The 27317-nt window shown below is 37.5% G+C and overlaps 3 protein-coding genes and 1 pseudogene across 11 annotated transcripts in view; 1 reads left to right on the top strand and 3 right to left on the bottom strand.

The window, feature by feature from the left end:
- Positions 1-2532, bottom strand: part of ADCY10 (adenylate cyclase 10) — a 75765-nt gene extending 73233 nt beyond the window's left edge. For all 5 annotated transcript variants that reach the window (XR_005124297.2, XM_037506545.2, XM_037506546.2 and 2 more), the window contains exon 1: positions 2350-2532. The gene's annotated coding sequence lies outside the window, so the exon portion shown is untranslated. The remainder of the gene's footprint in view (positions 1-2349) is intronic.
- Positions 2533-5816: 3284 nt separating this feature from the next.
- MPC2 (mitochondrial pyruvate carrier 2) lies at positions 5817-27181 on the bottom strand. 4 transcript variants are annotated; one of them, XM_054693502.1, is made up of 6 exons: positions 27111-27181; positions 26283-26448; positions 15649-15689; positions 8653-8737; positions 8067-8178; positions 5817-6061 (listed from the first exon to the last, which is right to left on the bottom strand). In XM_054693502.1, exons 2-6 carry the CDS (start codon positions 26389-26391, stop codon positions 6025-6027), a joined length of 384 nt encoding a protein of 127 aa, XP_054549477.1. In that variant the 5' UTR covers positions 26392-26448; positions 27111-27181; the 3' UTR covers positions 5817-6024. The 4 variants fall into 4 exon arrangements, with proteins under 4 accessions (XP_054549477.1, XP_037362437.1, XP_054549476.1 ...); XM_037506540.2 differs by lacking the exon at positions 27111-27181 and adding an exon at positions 26704-27104; XM_054693501.1 differs by lacking the exon at positions 27111-27181 and adding an exon at positions 27010-27104.
- Positions 12151-15621, bottom strand: LOC119240265 (elongation factor 1-alpha 1-like; annotated as a pseudogene).
- DCAF6 (DDB1 and CUL4 associated factor 6) overlaps positions 26194-27317 on the top strand; it is a 104636-nt gene continuing 103512 nt past the window's right edge. The window contains exon 1 of one of the 2 annotated variants that reach the window (XM_054693498.1): positions 26194-26210. The gene's annotated coding sequence lies outside the window, so the exon portion shown is untranslated. Of the gene's footprint in view, positions 26211-27071; positions 27088-27317 lie in introns of those variants that run through there. The other variant, XM_054693497.1, reaches the window with a different exon arrangement.

The raw sequence follows: 27317 nt of genomic DNA, 5'->3' as shown, positions 1-27317 counted from the left end.
TTTAATTAAGAACCCTCCTACTTCTTCCCTCAGGTAGGGACTGTGTTTGATTACACAAGAATAAATTTCATGGAAGAGTTGAAAGGGGAAAAGTTAGTTGGTGATCTTTTCTCAAGTTTGTCAAAGGATAGTTGACCTTAAACAGTATGGTTTCTCTGAGTACAGATACTCTGAGGAGGTGTCCACAGATGCACAAAACAGCCCCAGGACTGAGAGAGGACTGAGCAGAAGTGAGCAGGGTGTAGCTCTGTTTTTCCCTCTCCAGGGTGCCTCCGGGTCCCTCTCCAGGGTGCCTCTCCAACGCTTCCCATTGACTATCTCGACCTTTCGCTCTTTAGTGTGTCTTGTAAGATTGCGAGATTTAGCAGGAAATCCAGTTTAATTAGAATAAATTAATACTTTTAGTTATTTATGAATAACCTTGAGTTATTCATAAATAAATACATTTTAATAGAAATAGCCCTCCCCCCAGTATCATATTTATCTAGCAAGCCTACTCCAGCTTGTCAATTTTAGTAATACCCTCTTCACATGAATAGAATAGACTGTTTTACTTCAGTGCGAACACTGTGAAAAGTGGATTAATTTTTTATAGCTCCCAAAGGATTAACAGGATCAATGGGTGGCAATCACTGGGAGGCAAAGTTCAACAATGTAAGGATGAATTCAGCATGAAAAGTTAAGAAGTATTGGATTTCATTGTGAAGCTGTATAGTGTCTACCTGTGAGGTTGAAATGATCCCTATACTTAGCGGAAAGATGAATTAGATGATTGCTAAGATTCCATTGATTTAAATAAGATGATTTGAGAACTTGGACAGTTTAAGTTTATGACTACTAGGCAAGGAATGTAGACACCTTTGAAGATGAGAATGACAAATGCAGAAAGGAAACTAAGAGAAAATTATTTGCTCATGGGCTGAAGAGGCAAAGACATCTAAAATGAATACCTGAGAGTTTTTTTATTAACACCCATAAGAAGATAATACATTACTATTTTAGAACTTAGTCTTACATTTTAAGTTTCATAACATCAGAAAATGATGAATGATACTTAATTTGTACATGTGTATAACACATTTTAATTTTAATTTGAGGTGTCTATATGTGAATTTTACATAGGTTGCCTCATTTAATCTGTCAAAGCACTGACAGTAGGATTGGCCCTCCTTTTATAGACAAGAAAAACTGATGTTCAGAGAGATTCATTTGCTTTAGGTTACAAGGCAAGAGACAAGATCCATGGGATTTGAAAGCCCACATTCTTTCCACTATACCATGCTACATTCCATTTGTATATGTTTTCCAACACTTTGGGGGATATATATGACCTAGAGAAAAGATGCATTTAGTTTCAGAGCACTTTCAATGCATGCTGATGTTACTGTTATCAATTATTGGTCAGTTCAATCTCTATCAAGAATAGAGAATGATGGAGATTATGCATTAAAGAAGCATAAAATCATCCAGAAATAAGGCTATGAGAGTAAATGAGGAATGAGTGTATGGAATGAGGAATGAGAGGCTATGAGAGTAAATGAGGAATGAGGAATGAGAGTAAAGGAGCAAGCGGGTGAATGAAGCCCCAAAGATATACCAAGAGTTTCTTGAATGAAGGGAAGCATGTGTACAGTTTCATAAAAACTCAATAGTACCCAGAAATGGAAATAAAATTAAAGATGTTTCAGCCAGTATTGTTTCTTAAAATATCTCTTCTAGAAACTTGTAATGGATTACGGTTTTCATCCAATTTTTCATCAATTTGTAAAGTCAGGTTCTACAAGAGTCCAAAGCAGGAATACCCTGAACATAAAGGCATAATGTTGTGTGTTGGGAATGCTTGCCTGATCACTCTAGCCAAGGACATTTTTCCTCTGAGCTGTTAGAGCACTTAATGTCTATAAACATATGTGCCTTATTTTTTATTTAAATATACTTGATTGTTTATTCATCTATTTATATTGTCTTCCTCTGAATTGTAAGCACTTCTGCTTCACAGGCCATGTTCAACATAGCTTTGTTTCCTTCACAGCATTTTCCTAGCGCCTCTTCACATGGTAGGCACTTACTATTTGATGATGGATAAAAAAGAGGCTGTCACATGAGATAATGCTGGAGACAAATAAAGACATTAAGCTTGAAAAATAGAGCATTCAGGATAAATAGCATGAGGTAGCATTTAAGCCTTCAAGTTTCTAATCTCACTTAAAATAGTGACACTGAGATACATAAACTGAACCTCTATTCCTAGCCCAAGGCTTTCTCACTTTCCTCTAAGCTCCAGTGCCTGTCTTTTCCCCATTTAGCTCTGCAACCATTCTTCCTACTAAGACTCCTACTTCCACATACCTCCTCTTCCTCCAAGATTGAGGAGACGCCAGAGCCTAGACTAGATCTTTCAGAAGTGCAGAAAACAGGAAAGGGGCTTGGGTGACATTATTCTGAAGACAGCAAAGCCAGTCTGTCTCTAGCTGACCTATAAAGTGACAGTTTTGTCTAAAAGCCGTTTTCCAGGCCACACCCTCCCAGAAGCTCATTGTTTCACAGGCACTAACTTTGCTTCTGATTGGCTGGCACTGCCCCCCTCCCCCACTAGTCTAGTGACTTAGACAGGAATGGTCTGCTTCAGGTTCTCTGGTCCTGACCTGTGGGCCAAGGGTCATGGAGACTACTATGATCCTAAGTGGTTTTCACAACTATTTTTCCAACCACGTGGAGGACAGTTGAAATTAGGCAATAGTCGGTAGATGATTATCACACAGACAAGTAGCTCCTGAGTAAGAAAACACCCAATTGTGGTCAATTATCATCATTGCTTTTACCAGGATTGTGACATTTACTAGTTGTAATTATATAGTGTATATGTACTATATAATTCAGCAGCTCTTCAATTTTTGTGAGGATAAGTTTCTGAATGAAGAATTATATACCTGGGCCTTCCTGGTGGAGCAAGGGGTTAAGACACAGCCTATGAAGCTACCTTCAGCCACTAAAGCATGAGTTCTATCCCCGGCCAGGGAGATACCCACATGGCACAGCAGACCTCTCCTGTCTTGCCCACCACTGCTCTCCTCAGCAGTGGATTTCAGTCAATCTGCCTGTTCTGTTCCCCACTCTGTCTCTGGTGAATCTTCTCACCCCCCACAACTCTGGCCTGTACCCAAGTTCTTTATGCATAAATAAATAAATCTTAAAAAAAAAGAATTACATACCTGTCCTTTCTGACAGGTGTAGCGCATACTTCTAACCAAATTCACCCCAAAGATAACTTGCAATCCACTGTGGCACTAGATTTGAGTCTCTTAAACAAATATGTCCCTGGCAAAATGTATTTTAAGAGTGGCATATTTTACAACAACTTAAATCATGTTTTGGTTTTCTGTTCTTATGTATATCAACAATAATTAACATTTAGTGACACATATGTAAAACTCGAATTCAAAAATGTTGAACTGAAAAAAAAGCAAGCAAACATTCTCAAAGTCCAGCCCTATAATTAAATCTTCTGTGTGTTTCAAAATGTTGTGACACAGTTATCTTAAGGGAGGAAAAAAATGAGGTTTGCTTGATTATATTTGAGATAATTTTCTGGTGTTAGTTGTAGAAACCAGTCTTCATATAATTAGATTCATCTCTCATAATAGGAGATAAATGAAGACCTTCTGGGGGGGGGAAACCAGTCTTACTAAATACCATTTCTTATTTCTGTTCATTATATAAACAAGCTCCAGTAGAAATTGTCTTGTTTTATAGAGGAAGCAGCACTTTGAGATCAATCCTTGTTAAGATTCAACTTTTCACCACTATTTTAATAACTTAAAACACACACAAATATTGGCTATGGAGAACTAACAGCATTGATGTATTTGGGGTTAATGTTTCTTTGAAATGAATGCCAAAGTACATACAAGTACATACAATGCCAAAATACATACAAGTACATACAAGTACATGCTAAGTTAAATAATTACTCTTAGGACCATCCTCTACTTAAGTATCCTATTCTCTGCTTTAACATGTGAAATCCTCAAGAGTTTCAATAGTTATATTTTAGAAAGTGTGCAAACAGATTAACACACGCATCCTTTTTGCAGCTAAATAAAAACTTCTTTTGTCTAAGAGAGCACTCTTTAAACAAGCGTATCATTTTCTGAAACTTTAATGCCCATCATGGATTAGGCAATGTGTTAAAATATCTTGATTAATCTTTACAACAATCCTATGAAGTATGTATTATTATTAAATCTCATTTTACTCTTGAAAATACTAAAGGTCAGAGACAAAGGCTAGCAAGGTCTCACAGTTAATGTATGGCAAATTCAAGTCAAAGTCCAGGTCTCAGACCTGGCACTGAGAAAACTTACCTATAATGAAATCATCTATGAGGACTTGACTCAGCTAGACAACTCAAGTGATTGTAACATTGTGAAAGGTGTTTTCATGGAGTTCAGTTCATATGTTGCTGGTTGACTTATAACATGTAAATTCTTCTAAGGTTCTGAGAGGTGATCACTGGACTGTGTGTTTTAAGTGGCAGAGAGCTATCCATGAGATATATATTAGACTCATCAAATTTTTAAGATTGAAAAATGGGATGGATGAGAATTTGGGGAGTAGAATGAATCATGAAATGGTGCTCTTTCATGGTTCTTCTGAGAACCAAGAGGATTATCTGTGACAGTATCTAAATGCTAAATTTGTTTCATTGAAAAGTGAGGCTTATGAGAATCTATTCAGAAAAAAGTTTTAATAAAAAAGTGACAATTCAACATGTTTCAATAAAGTTTTTTTTTTATAGCTATGCCTTATTTCACAGGTATTTTTCCTAAATGCTTAACCCTAAGAAACACATTAACATGTGTGCACAAACAGTGTAGCTTATGTAAAGGAAGCAACAAAATTCAACTCTTCAGGATTGCTTCACTTTTGCCTCTGTCAAATACTCTAATCCCTCCTCCTCAGAGATGGATGGTAATGAAGGTGATAAAGTGCAAGGTAGTCAATTGCTAACTGCCAATTTTGAACACTTGCAGTATATTATTCCAAAAGCCCTTTTGTCATTTGTTCCTTCAAATATAGAAGTTACTTGTTTTGCCTATTCCTCTCACTACAGTTCTAACCTAACCAGGACTGGCTCAGCACTTTAAAAGACAAGTCAATCCTCCACATTGAAACGCAAATCAAATAGATCGTTAACTATTACTAGAGTAAGCTAAGCCAATTTTCTTCTCAAAATGGGAATAAAGGTTATGAACATTTATAGAAAGCTAACTTATATCCCATGAACATACTCTGCTAGGCATTTTAACTTCCTCAAAGTCATAGTTTATAAATCATAAAGTTGGATTCAAACTCAGGTCTGCTTGACTCTAGAGCACTTTCTACCACATTAGATTACTGAATGTAATTTAAAAATTTAGCAGTCCTTTGTTACTCTGCAGCTATAAAATAATGCCATATGATATGCAAAAAAGTTCTACCTAGATTCATTTCATAAAATATTTTAAAATAGTTTGAAGTCATTTTGTAAGCCATTGACTGTGCTTTCTTACTCTCTTCAGCTTTATTTCAGTTCACTTTTAGCTACTACCATCCTTCTGTACAACAGACCATTTAATCTTTCACTATCTTTCAACTCACTTAAATGTGTAGCCAGGGGTATATATGTATGTATGAGACCAACACAAAAAATCCTTACATATCTATCACCAGAGTCATCAATTATTGAGATTTTGCCATATTTTCACTTCCCTTCTTTTCCCTTGTTCCTAATAGAAAAAAAATTACTAATATCAATTGATAAATTCTTTGAGACATATACAAAGAGGCATTGTTATTAAAAGTTTGCTTTATTTTTCTGTTCACTGAATCAAGTATAGTTACCAATTACAGATAGATTATTTTTATAATAAAGTTCCAAATGTTAGCACAGTTAGCATCACTTTATCAATAACCAAATAATAAATCAAAGTAGGTCCCAGAGCTATGTCCACATCTAGATTGTTCAGGTGATCAGGAACACTTTCATTTGTTTGCTTTAGCTTTCAGTTCTTGGTTATATCTAAAAGGAAACAGAAAGAAAAATAATCATGAAATATAATAAATTTATAAAAAGAAAGGAATGGGAAGCATATTCCATCTCATCTTTCTAAATAGAGAGGCTACTGGTAAATATATCTCCTCAGAGACTTACAGAAACAGGCAGAAGGAAAAGTGAACCATGTATTTATTTGCATTTGGCTTCCAACTACCATAAATGTTAACAACTTAAGTGATATGCAATTAGTTTTTTGTAAAAAAGCCTTATTTTAATGAATATTTTCACTCCTAAACTGTATGAGAGCATGACTAACATGTGAATAGGTATGTAAAATACGGTTATCTAGAATTTTTTATTTTATAATCACAAAACATTGTTCCTGAGAATAAAATCAGTTGGGAATGGAATTCTGTCTAATCACTAAAAATAAATATACTTCTGTGATGCAGGCCAGCTATTGGGTTCACAAGTTGTAAATACTTAAGTTTACTGAGGTAAAGGGCTATTTCTCATTAATCCAAAGAAAAGTTAGCCAAAGTCAGAGTTTCTCCCTTCTACAATACCCTGGGTTTCATTTACTACTCTTCCCAGCTTATAACAGAGTGGAGAATAGTATAAGCACAAGAAGGAACTTCTTCCATGAGGCATACTGTACCTCCTAGATTTCTCAAAAGGCCATGAATTCAAATAGTTAAGTGTTTTCCCAAATGCCCTATCTAACATTCATACTTCTTTTGTTTTTTTAAAAAGATTTATTTATTTATTTATAGAAGAACCGGGTTACAGGCCAGATGCGTGGGAGGGTATGAGGATTCACCAGAAACCAAGTGGGGAACAGAACAGGCAGACTGATGAAATACACTGCTGAGGGGAGCAGCAGGTGAGACAGGAGAGGTCTGCCACGCCATGTCCATGTGGGACCCTCGCCAGCTGGCAGGGATCAAACCGGCGCTGCAGAGGCTGCGGACACTTCACAGAGCGGTGCTCAACCATCTGTGCCACCAGGGGAGGCCTTATAACATTCATACTTCTAAACAAATCTCCCAGTCTCTATTGTAACCAAAAAGTTCCAAAAATCCTTTTGTCAAGCTATATCGGAATTTCTGATATTAGAAATAACAGCTTAGTATATGGCACTTAGTGTTCTCTTAGCTCTACTGTCATGAGTTAATATAAAGTTAAAATGTAATGGTGTATAAGAAAAATACTCTGTAAATAAAAATCATATGCAAATCAAAGTTTATGTAAGTAAATCCTAAAAATGTTTGTAAGGCACACTGCAGAATGAGTTATTTACCTACTTATTATGTGCTAGATGATTATGGAAGGATTAAGTTATAAAGGATTAAATTATAAAACTAGTAGTACTACTAGCAAAGACAATGAAATTAAAATACACTGTACTCTGCATAACAGATTGCCTTCTGAAAGGAAGGTAAATTATAACTCAATATTTCCTATTTTGTCATTGAGATCATTCAGTTATTTTTAGGTTAAAAAAAAAAACTGTTATTTATGCAACTGTTTTGTAATTTAGGAAAGTTCTATAGTTCAAGCAAAACCAGATCCTTCCTCTAAGATGAGTTCTAAGTGTGGTGTGATAACCAGTCACTACTAACTGAGGAAACAGTGCCATGGAACACCTTCCCATGAAAGCAGCAGCCTTACTCTAACATTTCTAGTACTACGTAACCACACAATTAAGTCCCACTTTACTACATATAACTGAAAGTGAGTGATAAAAGGTTCATGTAAAAATTTATTTAATAAATCATAAATTGTATATGCTGCCTTAGTTAAAAAGATTCTATGATAATACACACACTTAGATTTAAAGCCTAGGTAACATTCTGCTTAACACTAATAATGTAAGCCGGCGAAATTTTTTAGAAAAGTTAAATTTTTGCTTCAGGTACTTCCCAATTTTAGCAGTACCTGTGAATCTTGAATTAAAAAAAAAAAAAAGTACTGTGATCTAGGTGGTTTCTGAGGCAGATTTCTTCTTTTCCACCTTTGGTAGACTTACCTCCAAATACGAATGAGCTGAGAGGCTCCTGCTGCCCCAACAAAGAAATTAACAGCAAACAGACTCCAATTTTTTGGAATAATTACAAGAGAGTACCTTGACCAAATTAACCCTGTTGAAACAAATTATACATTTTTTTTTTTAAAAGCACAGTACTGCTGCAATATCTTGTTAAAATTTAATAAGCAAAATAATTCTAAGTAAGACTCTGACAACAATAATGTGGAATAAAGAAGAAATACTATAATCTCAGTCTTTAATAGTGTTATACAAAATACTCAGTTCTCACATCAAAGGAGAATTTTCTAAGTAAAATGAATATTAATTGCAACTTTTCCCCCTTCTTAGAAAAATATGTTCATGGCAAAACGTGAAAAACAAATACCCATGCAAATACTATAATTATTCATAGTAAACCTCTTCCTTGTCTGCATTTATAACCTATTCACTTCCTAGAGGTAATACTGTTAATTCCTTTGTGAGTCTATGTATTTCAAACATTAAGCTATTTTAAAGAACTGATATAAAATAAAAGAAAAATATTGAATGTTCTATAAGGAACATGGAAGATACTCATATAACTTACCTGTAGCCATCAAAACAGCAGATTGTGCTGTGCTGAGTTTTTCTGCAGGTCTGGCCATGTCGGCCAATCCAGCACACACTAACCCCTATAAGTACACATTAGCACATACAAAGGGGGGAAAAAAAGGCATCATGAGTGAGGGAGTAAAGGTCGTTAACTTTAAGTACTATATGACAGTAGCTATTTTAGTATTTATGCATAAAGAAAATGTTCATCATGACAAAATGCTATAATGAATTTAGGAATGCTTTTTAAATTAATTTATATTCTGTTAACCACATTAAGCAGTCTCACGTATTTGAAAATGACACACACTCTTTCTTTCACATATGAATTTATATCTTCTTTACATGTTGGGGACCACTTGTGGCGTATGCCTGAATGATATTTAAGGTAATTTGTATGATTCCACCTTAATGTTTTTGTTAATGTTATTTTTTTTAAGAAAAAGTATCAGAAAAGCTCTAATTATAGTTTCTTAGTTAGACCATTTTTCTTTATAATCAAAATATACTTGGTCATTCCTTTTTTGCTGTTTCTAGCAATCTTTTATTGAGTTGCCCCTCTCATACCTTATCACCAGCTTCATTCAAAAAATTCAGTAATGAACCTTCACTAGAACATTAGTTATGCTGCTCTATTGCAGAGATGACAATATGTAATAAAATCATTTCTATTAATGGAAAATTTAAGCCTACACAAAGTGAGACCAACACAAAAAATCCTTACATATCTATCACCAGAGTCATCAATTATTGATATTTTGCCATATTTTTACTTCCCTTCTTTTCCCTTGTTCCCTTTTTCTTGTTCCTTTTTTCCTTCAGGTATTTTAAAGCAAATCCTAAAAAGGCTATTAAAGAATATGTTCTTAAGAAATCATTTTCAGGTTTTACTGAGTTTCTAAAAGATGCTCTTGCATAGAAAAGACAAACTACTAAAGGGTTTCATTCCTAAACAGAACAAACATAATTATGAATTTATACACAAGTTTATAATAAGTCCAAATGTTTTCTTAAAAAGATTTATTGATTTATGCATATAAGAACTGGGGTACAGGCCAGAGGTGTGTGTGTGTGTGGGGGGGAATGAGAGGATCACTAGAGACAGAGTGGGGAACAGAACAGGCAGATTAACTGAAATATAACACTGAGGGGAGCAGCGAGGGGCGAGACAGGAGAGGTCTGCTGGGCCATGTGGGTATCTCCCTGGCCGGGGATAGAACTTGTGTTCAGTGACTGAAGATAGCTTCATAGGCTGCATCCACACCAGGAGGCAATATTGAAGTCAATAATTCAAGAAAGCAATGATTCTGGCTTAAAAAGGGGCAAATAGTTAAATACATGAGTAAAACTAGAGGTAAATAATGACAAATACCAGTGTTCTTTTTGTGAAAACGTGCCCAGAGTCCTGTGATTTTTCTTTCTAAATGCTTCCCAATCATCCCTCCTACATTCCCCTTCTAGGTTCCAATGTATATTTTCTGTTTCAATTTGTTCTACTTCTTTTGCTGGGTGGAATACTGCCACTGTGTAGGGGGAGAAAGGGACTTGTTCCTAATTATTATTCTACAGGGTTGACATATATCCTTACATTGTGGCTTGTTGAATAGCTCTATGAAGACTATGGGCTATATTTCAGCAATTCCAAAATGCATAGAGATAGCAAAACCATCAAGATTTTAAAATATGAATTAATTCATAAGTAGTTTCAGCTATAAAAACAAATAAATAGCTATCAAATAATCTTGAAATAGTTGGACTAATTTATAAGAAGTGAAAACAGATTAACTCCACCAAATAGTACAGACTTCAAGAGTTAAAAGACTAGTTTATAGAAAAAGACAATGAACAAAAATAACAGAACCTTCCTTAACTGGCCTTATGTACATAGACTCCCTAGACTGACCAGCGTTTTCCACTCTACCTATAAACAAGCTAACAGATACTTGTGGCCAATTACTCATGGCTAGTGGGGTATTCTCTACTGTACTCATGCATTTTTTTTTTAATTTTTATTATTTTTAATAGAGGCATGTTTTATTTATTTATTTATTTGTTTGTTTGGTTTGTTTATACATGCACTGGGTACAGTCAGAAGCGCGGAAGGGTGAGAGAACTCACCAGAGCCAGAGCGGGGAGCAGAGCAGGCAGAAGGACCGAGGTACACTGCTGAGGGGAGCAGCGGGCGGCAGGAGAGGTCTGCGCGCCATGTGGGACCCTCCTCAGGTGGCCGGGGAGCAGCCGGGGATCGAACCGGCGCCGCAAAGGCCGGGCAGCTTCGCAACCCAGCGCTCAACCGCTGCGCCACCGGGGAGGCCCCTGTACTCATGCATTTTTGACCCCAGCAGTTGAGTAGTATTTTTGTCAAGTCACTGTCGACAAATCTGCCCATACTGGTTTTACTTGTTAATGCAATTAACATTTTTTCCCAAAGATTTATTTATTTATACACACAAGAGCTGGGGTACAGGCCAGAGGTGCGGGGGGTTGAGAGGATTCACCAGAGACAGAGTGGGGAACAAAACCGGAAGACTGACTGAAATACACTGCTGAGGGGAGCAGTGGGTGAGACAGGAGAGGTCTGCTGTGCCATGTGGGCCGCCCCCTGGCCAGTCAGGGATCGAACTTGTGCTACAGAGGCTGCGGATTGCTTCATAGTGCCATGCTTAACCCCTTGCGACATACAAGGAGGCCCGCAATTTATATTATTTAGTGAATTATTAGATAAACATAAAATACAATGAGAGGGTTGTTGCTTTTGTGGCAACTGAAGTGACTGCTTTGGAAAGATTGAATATAGGCAAGTTGTTAAAACTTGCTGTCAAATTTGGTGTTATAAAAAGGTTGGGGAGTGAGAAGCCATAAAAATCTAGCAGATTTCTGTTCTAATACCCATGAAAATGTCTACGATTTAATGCTTTAAAGAAAACTGAACTGAAAATTATATAGAATACAGTACAATTTATCTAAGATACAGAACTCTAAATTTTAGTGGATCAACACAAAATCTTCAGCCTTGCAATAGATGATTGGTTGGTGAATTTAAAATATTTAAGTTAAATATTTAAGGTATATAAGTATTGATTTTTAGAATTATCTACGTTGACCTTTAGGATTACTTGGTTTCAACTAATGTGGTTAAGAAAAGACACCACCATAGTTAAATGTTGGAAGAAGTATAGTTTGAAATTTTTGGTCATTAAAATTTATTTTAATGGATCTTAAAATACTGTGACAGAGTTTTGGTCAAGTTGTTTTCATTAGAAAGTACTGATTTTAAAAATAACTTAAAGTTGCCACACATAAAAGCCACAAATGGAATGGTTCATAAAACGCTCTCCTTTCCTTCTGAACATTTTATGATGCATTATTATCATTAACCAATCTTTTATTATCAAATTTAAGTGGCCAATTGACAAACATGGTTCTGAGATAGTTCTTCCACCACTGATTAAGAGTGGGGAGGGGGGGAATAAGGAGCGTATATTAGAGCTAATCATTTAAACTTCTGAGTTTTCTGGGTAGGCATGGAGACCTTGCCAGCTCCAGCTGCCTTCTTGTCTGCTTGGATGACACCCAGAGCAACCATCTGTCTCATGTCACAAACAGCAAAATGGCCCATAGGAGGATTGTCACAAAAGTTCTCAACACACATGGGCTTGCCAGAGATGAACAGTGGCAGTATCACTAGGTTTTATGAATTAGGGCCATCTTCCAGCTTTTTCCTCAGAACAACAATCTTCTTCAGCTCAGCAAACTTTCAAGCAATGTGAGTTGGGTGACAACCCAGCACAGGTGCATATCCAGCACTGATTTGGCCTGAATGGTTCAAATAATCACCTGGGCTGCTTCCACTGGTGGGTCACTTTTACTGTCACCAGTCATACTGCCAAGATGAACATCTTTGGCAGATATCTTCTTGATATGAAAGTTTACCCTGCCCCCTAGGAAGTTTCATTCAAAGCTGCATGGTATATTTCAACATAACTTACTTCAGATGTCATGTTACTGGAGTAAAGGTGACCACCATGCTAGTTTTGAGAACACCAGTCTCAACTTAGCCCACTGTGATAGTACAAACACCACCAGTTTTGTAATATCCTGGACGGGCAAGGGCTTGTCAGTTGGATAAGCTGGTGGTTCGATGCAACCCAGAGCCTCAAGCAGCATGGTTCTACTGGCACTGCTATCTTTACAGGGGACTTTCCATCCTTTGAAGCATGGCATGTTGAGATTTGACTTCAGCATGCTGTCACTATTCCAACTAGCAATTGGCACAATTCTACTGTGATAATGTTGTAGCCAAATTTCTTACTGTAGGTGCTGACTTTCTTAATGATTTCCTTATATATCTTTTGGTTGTTGGGTGGTTCAGTGGAATCCATTTTGTTAAGACCAATAACGAGCTGTTTCACATCCAGTGTATAAGTCAGAAGGGCATGCTCACAGGTCTGCCCAGTCTTGGAGGTACCAGCTTCAAATTCATCAATACCAGCAGAACAATCAGGACAGCACAACTGGCCTGAGATATATTGGTGATCATGCTTTTGATAAAGTCTCTGTGTCCTGGGGCATCAAAGATGGTCACATAATACTTGCTGGTCTTGAATTTCCACAGGGAGATGTCAATGGGATACCATGCTTGCATTCAGCTTTCAGTTGATCTAAGATTCAAGCATACTTGAAGAAGCCCTTTCCTATTTGAGCAACCTTCTCAAAATTTTCAGTGGTTCTTTTGGGGATACCACCATATTTGTAGATCAGAACAGAGTTGCAGACTTTCTCAATCTCTGTGTCAAATGACAATGATTTGACATGAGTCTTTTCCTTCCATTTTGTCTCAGATTTAGTGGTGGTTATTACAGCACCTATGTTCTGGAAGCAACCCCATTATAATAAATATGAAATTCTTAATATAGAACTTGTATGCCTTTGCAGAAACAACTGCTATATGTTATGCACAGACTACCACAGATTGATTACTATTAAATAATCTGGGGTAAGTAAACACATTAAAAGTACATAAATTAAGTATTGAACCAAGGAAATCTTCCCACTAGAGAATAAGACATAGGTGTTTTTATTGCTATGCTGTCATCAGAAGACTAATAATGATTTCAAAATGAACTTAAAATGTGTTTTTAAAGAAGACAGAGACAGGCAAGAAGGCACTTAGGGGTATATAATACTGTCCATGATAGACCAGATCAAAGAAACACTATTGATAAAATCAATAAACTTCCATACTGTGGCAAATTTAAGGTCAAAAAGGACCCTGAAATTTATTGCAAATAAATCCAGTCATTCTTATGGAGCCTAAAAATTTGCATTTCTATCATGGTCCTGGGTAATGTAAATGCTGCAGATCCAAGAGCTGCACTTTGAGAAGCACTGGTATAACCCAAACTGGAATTTTCTTTTTTTTTGTATTTCACTGTGTATATAAACCACGTTTCTTGACCCATTAGTCTCTTTCGGAGGCTTTACATTGTTTCCACCTCTTAGCTATTGTAAATAGTGCTGTGCTGTGTGTTTCTTGATGTTAAATGAGGAAACTGAATTATATGATTGCTTTAGCTCTACAGTGCAGACTCACTGTTTCTCAAACCGGGTCTCCAAAAAAATTTTAAGCTTTCCACAACATATTTATCTTGTATTTTTTCAAAATTAAGTAGATTTTGCCTATTTGGGCTCATCACAATGGCCTCCTCATAACTGAACACCACCACTACATTTCAGTGTTTTAGTCACAGCACGTGCTCCTACATGTGTGCTCCTTCATCAAGGGCTATGAGAAAATACACTTAGTATACATATGATGCATTCACCCAAAATGAGGGCCAAATGAAGCTATGCAAAATAAAGTTTTTCTTTTTTTTTTTAAAAATAATAAATTTTATTTTTATATTCCCCATACAATTGCAACCTCCCCATTCTGACCCCAATCCCTCCCCTCCCGCCCCCCACCCCCCAAAAAGTGTCTCTGGTTCATAGTTTTTTGTTGATTTTGATTTTCACTTTCTTATAGTTATTCATTTTCCTGGTCCCTTTATTTAAGTTTTCTAGATTCCTGCTATGAGTGAGACCATCCGGTATTTTTCTTTTTCTTTCTGGCTTATTTCGCTGAGCATGATCCCTTCCAGCGCCATCCATGTTGCTGCAAATTGCATGTGTTTATCTTTTTTGAATGCTGAGTAATATTCCATGGTATATATGTACCACATCTTCTTGATCCAGTCATCTATTTTTGGGCATTTGGGCTGTTTCCAAAGCTTAGCTATTGTAAATAGTGCTGCTATAAACATAGGGGTGCAGGTGTTCTTTGGAATTGATGTTTCTGTGTCCTTTGGGTAGATACCTAGGAGTGGAATTGCTGGATCATATGGAAGCTCTATGTTTAGTAGGTCCAGAAATCTCCACACAGCAGTCCATAGTGGTTGGACCAGCCAAACTGGAATTTTCAACATAAAATCAATGATTTGCTGCAAAGCAGCCACCACGATTATTTGTCAGTTAAATGGGAACATTAGGAATGGAAACTGGCATAGAGTTAAAGTGTTGGTCTTGGTGTCAGAAGTCCTAGATTGTCATTTACCAAATGTTAATATAAATTTCACGTTTTGTGACTAACTTACCTTGCCTCTATTTTAGTGTTATTGTCTTCAGCTCTCACATTAACAATAAAAGTTAATTTGGGGATTTTTAACTATTTAGCCATAAAATTTTAGAATGGAAGCTGTATGTTCCTAGAGCACACAGCTGTGAGATTGTTGATAACAAGTATAATCTCAGAGAACATCTTACATAAGGAAAAACTAAAGTAGGTAATGTGGTATATGCAGGGAAAAAAAGATATATCTGAAGATACTTGCATGAAATCATTTAGAGGTATGCCAGGAACATTTAAAAGTACATCCCTCTTAAAAGTTACTTCAAATACATTCCTACTAAAGAACACTTTTTCCATAGCTCCTGTAAAAACCTTAAGACTTACCCATTTCATAATTGGAGCCCAGAAAAAAACTGTTTTGGGACCTGAAATTAAAAAAGAAAAAGAAAAATTAAGGAACAAACCAACTACTTTACACATGTCTTTTAAGAGTTATCTCTACATTTCAAAAATTCCCAAATCTATCACTCTAGTTCTAATTATTTTTACTATACTTCCTATTTCTTTGTATTTAAAATTTAGAGACTAAATATGGTAACAATCTTTCAGATTAGCTGTTTTCACCTTATCAATTATTTTAAATAATAATTAATATTGTTAAAATTAGCTAAAGTTTAGCTAATTAAAAATAGCTAAAGTGGGCCTCCCCGGTGGCGCAGCGGTTGAGCACTGGGTTGCGAGGTTGCCTGCAGCCTCTGCAGTGCCGGTTCGATCCCCGGCCGCAGGGCGAGGGTCCCACATGGCGAGCAGACCTCTCCTGCCGCCTGCTGCTCCCCTCAGCAGTGTACTTTGTCAGTCTGCCTGTTCTGCTCTCCGCTCTGGCTCTGGTGGGTTCTCTCACCCTCCCCCACTTCTGACTGTATCCAGAGCTTGTATAAATAAATAAATCTTAAAAAATAAAATAGCTAAAGTACACCTGTTAAAAATAGCTAAAGTACAACAGAGATGGTTTTGGAAACCACTTCCAATGCTTTCCTTTGAATTTGGAACTTAACATTAGATAACCTTCAAGTTGAGAAAATTACAAATTATGGAAATTTTTGATACAAGCTGCAGTAGATATTTACATATTCACCAATTCAATTAATATTTATTACTATAACATTTTACCATATGCTTTCTAGCTCTTGTAAAAATTCTATATATTCTAGTACAAAATTAATGAATCTAACCTTTAATTCATATAAAAAAAAGGAAAGTTACTAGCTTTGTAAGCTCCTCAATAGAAGGGTGTTTGCTTTAGTTATCCTGGCACACGCCTGCTTTCTGCAAAATGTTAACTAAGTGTTTGTAGTATTGGAGACAATACCACAATACTAAAAACTATTGGTTTTTGAGATAACCTAGAATTTGAGAAGCATATTTCTAAGTTGGAAGGAAACTCAGAGGTCATCTAATGTAAATTCTTCATTTCACCAGTGAGGTTCAGAAAGTTTTTCAACCTACTCAAGTCACACAGCAGTAAGCAGCAGAATTGTAACTGGACCCTAAGTCTTTTAACTCTTAAATTAGTGCTCTTTAACTGCATAACTCTACTCATGTTTAACTCTTCCAAATCATCCATGTCTTTTAACCTTCAAGGGGATACAAAAAGAGAAAGAAACATGTTCATGCTAAATCCAATATAATCAGACACTTAAAGTGATGATTATATTCTCACACACTAGATAAATAAAATACATTTCCTCTTAAGACACAACTCAAGGGGCCTCCCTGGTGGCACAGCGGTTGCCTGCTCTGTTCTCCGCTCTGACTCTGGTGAATTCTCTCACCCTCCCACACTTCTGACTGTACCCAGTGCTTGTATAAATAAATAAATCTTTAAAAAAAAAAAAGACGCAACTCAAGCAACTTTATATAAGACAACAGTGATCTACTAGAAAATCAAAATTTAGAAACATTCTAGTGTATATTCATGACCATTGCTGCTTTGATGCCATATTTTACTAACCAAGAATAAAACAATTTGTCTTTATGGATCACTTCTCTTCATTTACTCCCAATTACTATTTTACAATAACACTAGCAGGTAAAGATTCATTTATCCATTTGCCCCCCCAGCAGGTGAGCACTGGCTGTCATTAATAAGAAGGATTTTTATTCACACATGTGTAGAAATAACATTTTAAAGATTAAATTGACTTTAACCTATGATTTGGAAACAAAAGAGTTAAGTTGAAAAAGCACCCAGTTGTATTTCTGGGCCTAATTTATTGTAGACAAGATCATTCAGTCGTACATCCATAATAATTACTGCATCTTTATGGTGCACCAGCCTCTGGGGATACATTGATAAATAAAATGCAGTGCTGTTTTTAATGACCCAAGAACAGATGGACTGTTTAAGTAAAATCGTATCTGGAAGTTGGATAAAAGTATTTTAGGGAAACTTTAAATTCTAAAGTTCTTTCATAAAAGCCACACTAATTTCATACTAACACCATACCATCCACCCAAAGTGAAAATTAACCCAGTAATAACAACTCCTTTTTGGGGAATGTGTGGCTGACTTACTACCAAAAGTAGCTGATTAATTTTTACATTAAGAAGAGAAACTGAAAAATGTAAAAATGGCAACTTGTAACATTTGCTTAGTAGTTCTAGGAAAGTGTCACAGAGTATAAACTATTGTGCCTTTAACATTATTAATTGATGGCAATGTTACACATTTCAGACTATTCTTTCATAATTTAATATATCCCTGGTATTTTTTTTAACTCTTCCCATTAATCCACATTGTTCTTACAGTTAAATTCATTAACTCAATGTGATTTTAGCAAAAGGAATTTTAAAATCTACCAGTGTACTTTAAATATTCTACTGTAGTTAATTATATATCTACTTACCTATCAAGATTATAACTTTCGGGCCTCCCCTGGTGGCGCAGCGGTAGAGTGCTGGGCTGCGAAGCTGCCTGCAGCCTCTGCAGCGCCAGATCCCCAGGCACCAGTGAGGGGCACACATGGCACACAGACCTCTCCTGCCGCGCCCGCTGTTCCCCTCAGCAGTGTATTTCATCAGTCTGCCTGTTCTGTTCCCCGCTCTGGCTCTGGTGAATTCTCTCACCCTCCCATGCTTCTGACTGTACCCAGTGCTTGTATAAATCAATCAATCAATCAATCAATCAATCAATCTTTAAAAAAAAAAGATTATAACTTTCTTGGGGCTAGTGGCTAAATAGTATTCATACTTGTACCACTACCACCTAATAGATGTTAAACAAAAAGGAGAGTTAGCACAGTTGGAAGCAGTTTATATTAAGTAGAGTTTAGACTTCATACGTATGTATATATAATATAAATATACATATATGTGTACACACATATCCAAACACAGAAAAAATCTTTAACATCATAAGTTATTTTTATCAGCCTGACACACGTAAGTATTCATGTCTGGCTTATATTTTTAAGAGTTTTTAAATAAGTTTGATGATTTCCTAGAATATTTACACCTAATACTAAAGTCCTGCAATCTAAGTCTTATTTTCTCAATCTTCAAAGTTTATGGATACAAACTTCAGACCAACAATTCTTCAAACACTGTAAAATCATGTCACAGACCCTATCTTTCCTTGGGAGCCAAAACAGTGATCATGCTAAACTTCATTTTCTCCCATATATGTGATAGTCATGTTCATGGTTTCTAACATATCTTCAAGTTTTCCATATTTTAAATTGTAGAACAAATCTGGGGACAGTGTAGAAATGGCTGCAGGGCGAAGCAAAAACAATTGGGGAATTCTAAAATTTGATCTTATAATTGAGTAAAAAATTGATCTATATTCAATGTCTGAGATACTGTTCGTATCTTTTATCTTGTTCCCTAAACATCATACTGTTCTGATCACAGTCACCATATACCTAGAACTCTAGCCACAAATGATACCCTCCTCTTCCATATCTTCTTGCTGAAGATACGAAAACAATTTTCTTTGGTCAAGACTATATTGAAAATTCAAAAGAAATTTTTTACAAGCACTTAAAGAAATAGAAAACTTAAATGAAGGCACTGAGTTTCAGAATATAAAATTTGAATCCTAATTTAATTAAATTTAGCCCAGTTCACTGGTTCTCAACCAGGGGTGAATTTACCCCACAAGGGATATTTAGCAACATCTATTGAATGAGAAATTTTTGATTGCCATAACTGTAGTGGTAGTGTTACTGCTATTACTGATATTTACTGGGTAGAGGCCAGGCTTGCCGTTAAAAACATCCTACAGAGCACAGGACAACCCGCCATAACAAACAATTGTCCAGCCCCCAAAATGTCAACAGTGCAGAGTTAAGAAACCCTGACTTAGGAAGACTGACAAGATAGGCAAATAAATGAGTTTCATGCTTTTCACATCTCTAAACCTTAGTCCATGTTGTTCTATCCCAACAGTCTGACTTGTCTTTGGCTAATTCCTAATATCCCTTAAAAACTCATCTTAGGCTTCATCTCCTCAAAGAAGCCTTCTTTAACATTTCCAGCTTAGACTAAATGATCTGTCTCTGATTGTCTAGGTTAGGTGCTAATCAAAGATATGAAAACTTCAGGTCTGACCTAGATTTGCCTTAACACTGCTTCATTCTCAAGGCTAGAATTTGCTATTTACTCTTCTCCAGGGAAAATGGGTTCCCTTTATATAAGGATTGTGCTAGACTTTTACTCTACTCTCAGCCCACTGCATTCCCATATTTGGCTCCTGCGAGTTCTTCCCATGGGTCTGATGCCATAATGCACCAGTCCGATAATTCGATTTTTTCAAATGCTTTGTCTAGTCTACTTAGTTTGAGCTTTTGAGAGTCCTATCATCACATCTAGTTCATTTTACTTCCTCACACAAAGTCTCTGGTCATCTCAGTATTCATTGCTAAATTTATGTTTTATTCTTGTATGAGGTTTGGCATCATCACCCAAAGATTAGTCAGCACATTGTTTTAGTCTCTGGCTTTGAATTCAGCAGACTCCTCTCGCTATTTCAAAAGTGATGGTCCTTTCTATCATCTCCCACAAATTGCTTCTTGAGCAGTGCCTGGAGGGTCCTGGTTTCCTTATACACTTAAGAGCTTTAGGGTCAATGAACAAGTCAAGTTTTTCAGTAAGTTTGTCTGATGACTAATCTACTCAACTGTCTAGAGAAAAGTGATAGTTTTAAAATATTAACTGCCTCTCCTCCCCCAACCAAACCAACCAAATAAACTTCAAACATGAAATTATGGTTACTAGAACCTAACCCAAGAAAGGTATAAATATTTTAGTTCTTGAATAATTTCAAACACAAACTCTAAATGAATTTAACAATTGCAATGTACTGAAGCTTAAAATATCAATAGCAAATATAAACTACAAGACATTTTAAATTTCTGATTTTACTGTGTTATCAGAGGATATGGCCAAGTGACACACATAAGAGTTGGATAGCTAAACAAAAAGAAAAAAAAGGCTAGCAATGGCCATGATCATACAATAGGTTAATAAAACATTCTAAAGGAAACATACTTTAGTTCACCTTTCCATTTTATCTTAGCTAATCATTTCCTACCTTACGAGTAGATAACTCAAATAAATTTGGACAGATATCATTTTGGTATAGAGGTTGTTTTCCTGATGAGGAAACATTCTGATTGATTTCAACATTTCTAAAACAAAGCATTTGGAACTAGGTATCACACAGTGACAGTACAATGTCACATTATGTCTTTCTAGACATGGGAAAAACAAGTTTATGTTCCATATATAATGACATAGCTATTCTTACAAGACAGCAATAAAAATGAAGTCATTAAATAATTATGATACCTGAAGTGATTATAATATCTTAAAATTAAGATAAGCAGAAATATAAACAAAGTATCTGGATAACATTTATTATAATGAAAGAAAATTTGATTAGATAGAAAATTTGAACTGCTGAGAAGACATTCAATAAACATCACCTCAAAAAATTTAATTTGAAGTTTCAAATGAGGGAAATGAGCCCCTGTCAGATACAAAAGTACAGTCTTTTAAACAAAGAATTAATGAACAATTAACATATTTTCATTTGCTTTTTTTGAAAGTTGAAAAAGGTCTCAAATGTTAACAATTTAAATAAAAAGATATTAATGGTTTAAGAAAGAGGAAAATAGAACCACATCTTTGATGATTTCTGAAAGTTATACTTGCCTTCAAGTTATATGCACATTGCCAAGATACTATCAAGAGAAATGATAAAGAAGTAAAAGTCATTTCTGAAAACATAAAACAAAGAAATATCAAAGAGGTATTCAAAAATATATATATACACATATATTCAAATTTTATATATATATATATATAAAATTATGATGGACTATTTTCAAGCCCAACAAAAAATATAGAGAATAATATATTCATTTCTTGGGGGGTTGTTATAGATTTGTCTTGTTTTATTTATTTATTTATTTATTTATTTTAAAAGATTCATTTATTTGTACAAGCACTGGGTACAGTCAGAAGCGCAGGAGCATGAGAGAATTCACCAGAGCAGAGAACAGAACAGGCAGACTGACAAAGTACACTGCTGAGGGGAGCAGCGGGCGGCAGGAGAGGTCTGCGCTCCATGTGGGACCCTCGCTCGGTAGCCGGGGATAGAACCAGAGCTGCAGAGGCTGCGGGCAGCTTCGCAACCCAGCGCTCAACCACTGCGCCACCAGGGAGGCCCTGTCTTGTTTTATTTTATTTTTTAAAAGATTTATTTATTTATTTGTTTGTTTGTTTGTTTATTTATACAAGAGCTGGGGTACAGGCCAGAAGTGTAGGGGGTGAGAGGATTCACCAGAACAGAGTGGGGAACAGAACAGGCAGATTGATCAAAGCACACTGCTGAGGGGAGCAGCAGGCAAATTAGGAGAGGTCTGCTGCGCCATGTGGGTTGCTCCCTGGCAGGCCGGGTATTGAACTCGTGCTGCAGTGGTTGCGGATAGCTTCGTAGGTTGCATCTTAACCCCTTGTGCCACCAGGGAGGCCCAATTTGTCTTATTTTAAAAGTACTTTTAAAAGTCCAAGCTTTACACTTTCAGAATTTGAGAAATTCTGCAAGGGAATATCATAATCAAATATGTAACAGAAATACATTTTCTTTTTTTTTTTTTTTTTTTTAAATATTTATTTATTATTTATACATGCACTGGGTACAGTCAGAAACGCGGGAGGGTGAGAGAATTCACCAGAGCCAGAGCGGGGAGCAGAGCAGGCAGAAGGACCGAAGTACACTGCTGAGGGGAGCAGCGGGCGGCAGGAGAGGTCTGCGCGCCATGTGGGACCCTCCTCAGGTGGCCAGGGAGCAGCCGGGGATCGAACCGGCGCTGCAGAGGCCGCGGGGAGCTTCGCAACCCAGTGTTCAACTGCTGCGCCACCAGGGAGGCCCAGAAATACATTTTCAAATGAATTAACAAATCAAGATGCCTTGATGAACTATGATAAACCTGTTGATAAAATGACATAAATTTACTTTCTAATTTCCTTATCTGAGAGGAATTTAATATAATGGATATAAATTCTACCCAAAAAGTATGTCATTTAGTTTATGTACCATTCTCTCTCTAGAAAAAGATTTCCTTCTTGGAATAGAATAAATTACTTTAAACACATGTAAACATACACACATAATAAATACCCAAGTGAGATGCTCATTATGTTCCAGTGTGAAAAATAAAGTTTCTTATTTCTAGTATGACTTAATGAAAGGATAGTTCTGTATATTACATTCTCCAAATTTATTTATCTTGTAATTGGAAGTTGGTACTTTTGGCCACCTTCTAGAATAGTTTTTAGACTCTTTAGAGCTGTGATCTCCCAACTTCTTTGGAACACATGTCCCTACCAGTAAAAAAAAATGCAGTTTATATTTTAATAAATTATTTATGTATATATTTATATATATATATAGACTCCACAAAATCCAGTATGTATACATATTTAGATATACATATATTTCATTTATATAACTGCATTAACATGTTTTTAATATTAAGAGGTAAATACACAATGGAATATTAAAAGGATTAAATAATAGCAAGCATTAATAGAAGTTCCACTGTTTTCTTCCTTCATTCCAATGTTTCATTTTGTGTGCCCCTTGGGATAATTAACCCCATTTTGGAGCTCCTAAATAGAAAGGAATGACTGCTCTGTTAATAATGCTTTCTTCCAACTAAGCTTTTAAGTAAACATTGGGCAGCATGACTTCAAGGTTATTTCTCTGACAAATACCAAGAGTATAGGCTGTGCAGCTGGTTAGTGTGGAGTCATACATTTTTTTTTTTTTTTTTTAAAGATTTATTATTTATTTATTTGTTTGTTTATACATACAAGCACTGGGTACAGTCAGAAGTGCGGGAAGGTGAGAGAATTCACCAGAGCGGGGAGCAGAGCAGGCAGAAGGACCAAAGCACACCGCTGAGGGGAGCAGCGGGCGGCAGGAGAGGCCTGCGCGCCATGTGGGACCCTCCTTTGGTGGCCAGGGAGCAGCCGGGGATCGAACCGGCGCCGCAGAGGCTGCGGGCAGCTTCGCAACCCAGCGCTCAACCGCTGCGCCACCGGGGAGGCCCAGTCATACATTTTTATAGTCAGGAAGTTGGTTATCTCCCTTACAAGAATTGAACTTGCCAGGGTACACACTTGGTTAGCACATTTTATTTTTCTTGTTCTCTTACAGAGGTAGATCATGATGTGTGATGAACACCTAAGTAAATGGATGATAAAGGCCACAGGTCTAACTATAATGCACACATTACTTTAATATAATGACTCAAAATGCAATACGCTAACTTTAGTCTATTCGAAGACATGTTCTTGCTACCTGTCTAGACACACTTGGCAGTGATAAAATTAAATCTCAAAAATTATAATTAGCAATGTACTATAGATATCCAATGATTAATACCCTAGCCTTGAACATCACTTTAAAAATCTCTATTGTTAATATACCGTTTAAATGACAATCCATTAATATAGCGTTATGTAAAACCTTGAATATTTTCTCTGGATAACTCTTGGTAATAACCACTCAGATTTTATCCAATACTAGTAAATCAACAGATATATTTTCCATGCTTCTTCATTTCTACATTTGTGTGTGCCTACGACTTTTAATCACAAATAATTTTGCAGTGATAGGTGTTCTTACTGTACATATTGACTAAAAGCTTAGATGGAAGGGAACTAACATTTTTATTGAGAGTCTAGATGCAAAAACTCTGCTACATGTTTACAGACATTATATCATTTAATTTTCAGAACACTCTTTAAATGGTGACAATTATCTCCATTTATGGAGTGAATAATTAAGGCTTAGGAGATTTAAGGTTAAGGTCAATCTGCCAAATCTTGATCTTAGTTCTGTTTGGCTTCAAGCCGTATGTCCCTTCCAGTATGCTGAAAATGACTTAAAATAACTGAACTATTCCAAGAATATCCAGATGAAATGCACAATCTACAAACACAAGGTAATCCCTTCATTGTGAAAGTAGAATAAAATCATATAAACAATGATTATAAGTGGTAAAAGCCAAATGCTTGGAAAAGATCACTGTAAAACCACCATCACCTTTTGCAATAGCATAGTTTAAAATTGCTCCTCTACCTGCCCTTATTCTACAGATCAAACACAAAGCTTAAGAAGGTCAGAGTTGACTTCACAGGGTTTAGCTAACTCTAAATCTCAGATCACTGCAGTATTGCCCAACCCTCCTCCCTCCTGAAAAACTTTGCCATAAAGCACAACTCCAAAAAATTGAGTGTTGAAAGAATTAAAAAGTAAACTAAATGTCTTTATCAAAAACCTATCATTAGAGATCAATTTTATAGTGGGTACAATATTGTAGTAAATCATATCATACTAAAGTACCATCCCAAAAGACTCTGTCCATTCCATTTTCAAACCGAATCAGATTTGGGAATGGGTTCAGACTCCAGAGAGCTGCTTCATAGTTATGCCGGGAGCTAGACAACCAACCTTCATAATAAAACCACCAGCAGAGATAGATTTGACAATGCAGGTTAACTAATCACTTTTTGGGTTGCACTTAAATCTTTCAATTTATAACAAATTTCTCTTTTGCTAAGTCACACTTGAAAAAGGACCTCAGAATGTATCAGTCAAGTAAGTATTATTAGTGCCCATTTTAAAAAAGAGGTAACCGAATTCTAGATCTTAAAGAGTTGGAGGGAGTGAGATCGTCTGGTTTCTTAAAGAACTATTATTTTTTTCAGTTTTGAGAGCACTAACATTTACTGAGTATTTATGAAGAATCAGACATACACATTATCTTTAATTCTTGGGCCACATTTTACAGAAGCTAAGAGATTTAGAATTTCTCCCAAGGTCACACCTATAGTAAGAGACAGAGCTGGATAAACTCCAGGTCTGGCTGCTGAAAAGGTGAAGAGTTATTCTGTAATTTCATATGTAAGGATAGACTTAATGAAACAAGCAAGACCTGTGAAAAGGCGGAATGACAATGACTCTGAAACAGGTAGCACATCTGCTGGTGCTGAAAGAAGCGTGACCTTTACTTCAAAACCTCAGTGCGCCAGGCACCAATCTAGCTCTGCTCCGGGCGCATCAACATACCACCACTCCGGGAGGGAAAGAGAGGTTAAGGAAGGTTTCCTGGGAGCGCAGACCCTTTCTCTGCCACCACAGAATGGGGGAAAGATCAAGCCCCGAGGCTGGATCCAGGTTTGAGTAGTGCCTAAGGGATAGGGTGCAACAGAGGTCACGAAGGGCGCTGATTCTAGAATCACGGGTTGATGAGAGATGCTGGATTCTAGCAAGTGAAAAGCAGAGGGGATGAGCGAATAGACGGATTCATCAAGGGGAAGGGACTGTGCGTGATGCCTCCAGCGGCAGAGTTGTCAACGGATCTCTAAAGGTCTATTTAAAAGGAAGGAGGGTGGGGGGGGGGAACGGAAGGTGTTGGTCGCAACCGTTCCGGGTCTATTACCTGCTGGGTGGTTGTACAAAGGCCTGAATTTCTCTGGTAGCAGGAGCTCCACTTTATCTAGGACCCGGTGGTAGGTGGCCCGCAGGCCTCGGGCGCCGGCTGCTGACATCTTCGAGATCTAGAGTTCGTGGACAGCCGAGTTGGGAGAGCGGCCGTGTCCTTGTCCCTGGTTGACAACGAAGAGCAGCTCGTCACTTTCCCCGGCTACAGCGCCTCGCGTCCTCCTCTCCCTTAGGGTGCCCTTCCCGCGGCTTAGCCTGCCCCCTGCGAACCGCCCAAGGGCCCGGGGGTGGTGGGGGGAGCAGGGGGAGGCCCGAGGGGGCGGAGGCTCTGCGATGCCCCGCCCGGGCCCACCTCCAGCCCTCCCGCCGCCGAGAGTAAGGAGGAGTCATGGCAACAGGTGCCAAAAAGATTGCCTCACCTAATCCACCCTGCCGAGCCTTGCGGCAGCGCACTTGCGCAAGTGGAGCTGCCCACGGCGATTGGCCGGCATGCGGCGTGGGCGGGGCCCAGCACGGGCTTCTACACTCTCCTTCCTGCCCTGGAGGCCATGTTGGAAAAGGGAAAGTGAAGCTCCCCCGGCTCCAATCCCCTCGCACTCGGCTTCAGGAGGCCCGCAGTTAAAATGGGCTTTTCGGGCCTTCCGTGCCCCAACTAAAGATGACGTCGCACAACGCTCTTGCTTCCTCTGGAATGACACTCGTGAGCGAGAGCCTTCAGACCTCACCTTCTTCTCACTCTACTCCTCTTTTATCCGAGGAGACTTAAGGATTGGGCCAGAGTGGCCTGAGCCCGCTTTTTCAGGGTGAGGGCAGCCGTGGCGCGCACCTGCCTCAGCCCCCGGGGCGGCCGTCATCTCGCGAGAAAGGCTTGGCAGGGAGGGTGTCGAGAACGAGGAGTGGGAGGGGCCGCGGCCGCCTTCTCCTCCCCCTCCCGTAGGAGGAGGGGGTGAGGGAGGGACTGTTGCTGATCTCTGGATGTTCAGGGTAGTCTGAGAAGGAGAGTATGGAGCGAGCTCCAGCCCGGGTGCGGCCG

This window comes from Talpa occidentalis, unplaced genomic scaffold (assembly GCF_014898055.3).
Source record: "Talpa occidentalis isolate TD23 unplaced genomic scaffold, MPIMG_talOcc4v2.1 talOcc4.12, whole genome shotgun sequence".
NCBI classification, from domain to species: domain Eukaryota; kingdom Metazoa; phylum Chordata; class Mammalia; order Eulipotyphla; family Talpidae; genus Talpa; species Talpa occidentalis.
The sequence above is the reverse complement of the archived record's forward strand: the minus strand, read 5'-3'. Positions and strand labels throughout refer to the sequence as shown.

Excerpts from the sequence above, each read along its gene's own strand:
- MPC2 (XM_054693502.1), bottom strand. The coding sequence starts at position 26,391 with ATGTCAGCAGCCGGCGCCCGAGGCCTGCGGGCCACCTACCACCGGGTC. Across the intron at positions 8,738-15,648 it reads GGGCTCCAATTATGAAATGG|GGGTTAGTGTGTGCTGGATT; the intron begins GTAAGTCTTAAG and ends GTGTACTTATAG. Across the intron at positions 6,062-8,066 it reads CAGCTCATTCGTATTTGGAG|ATATAACCAAGAACTGAAAG; the intron begins GTAAGTCTACCA and ends GTTTCCTTTTAG.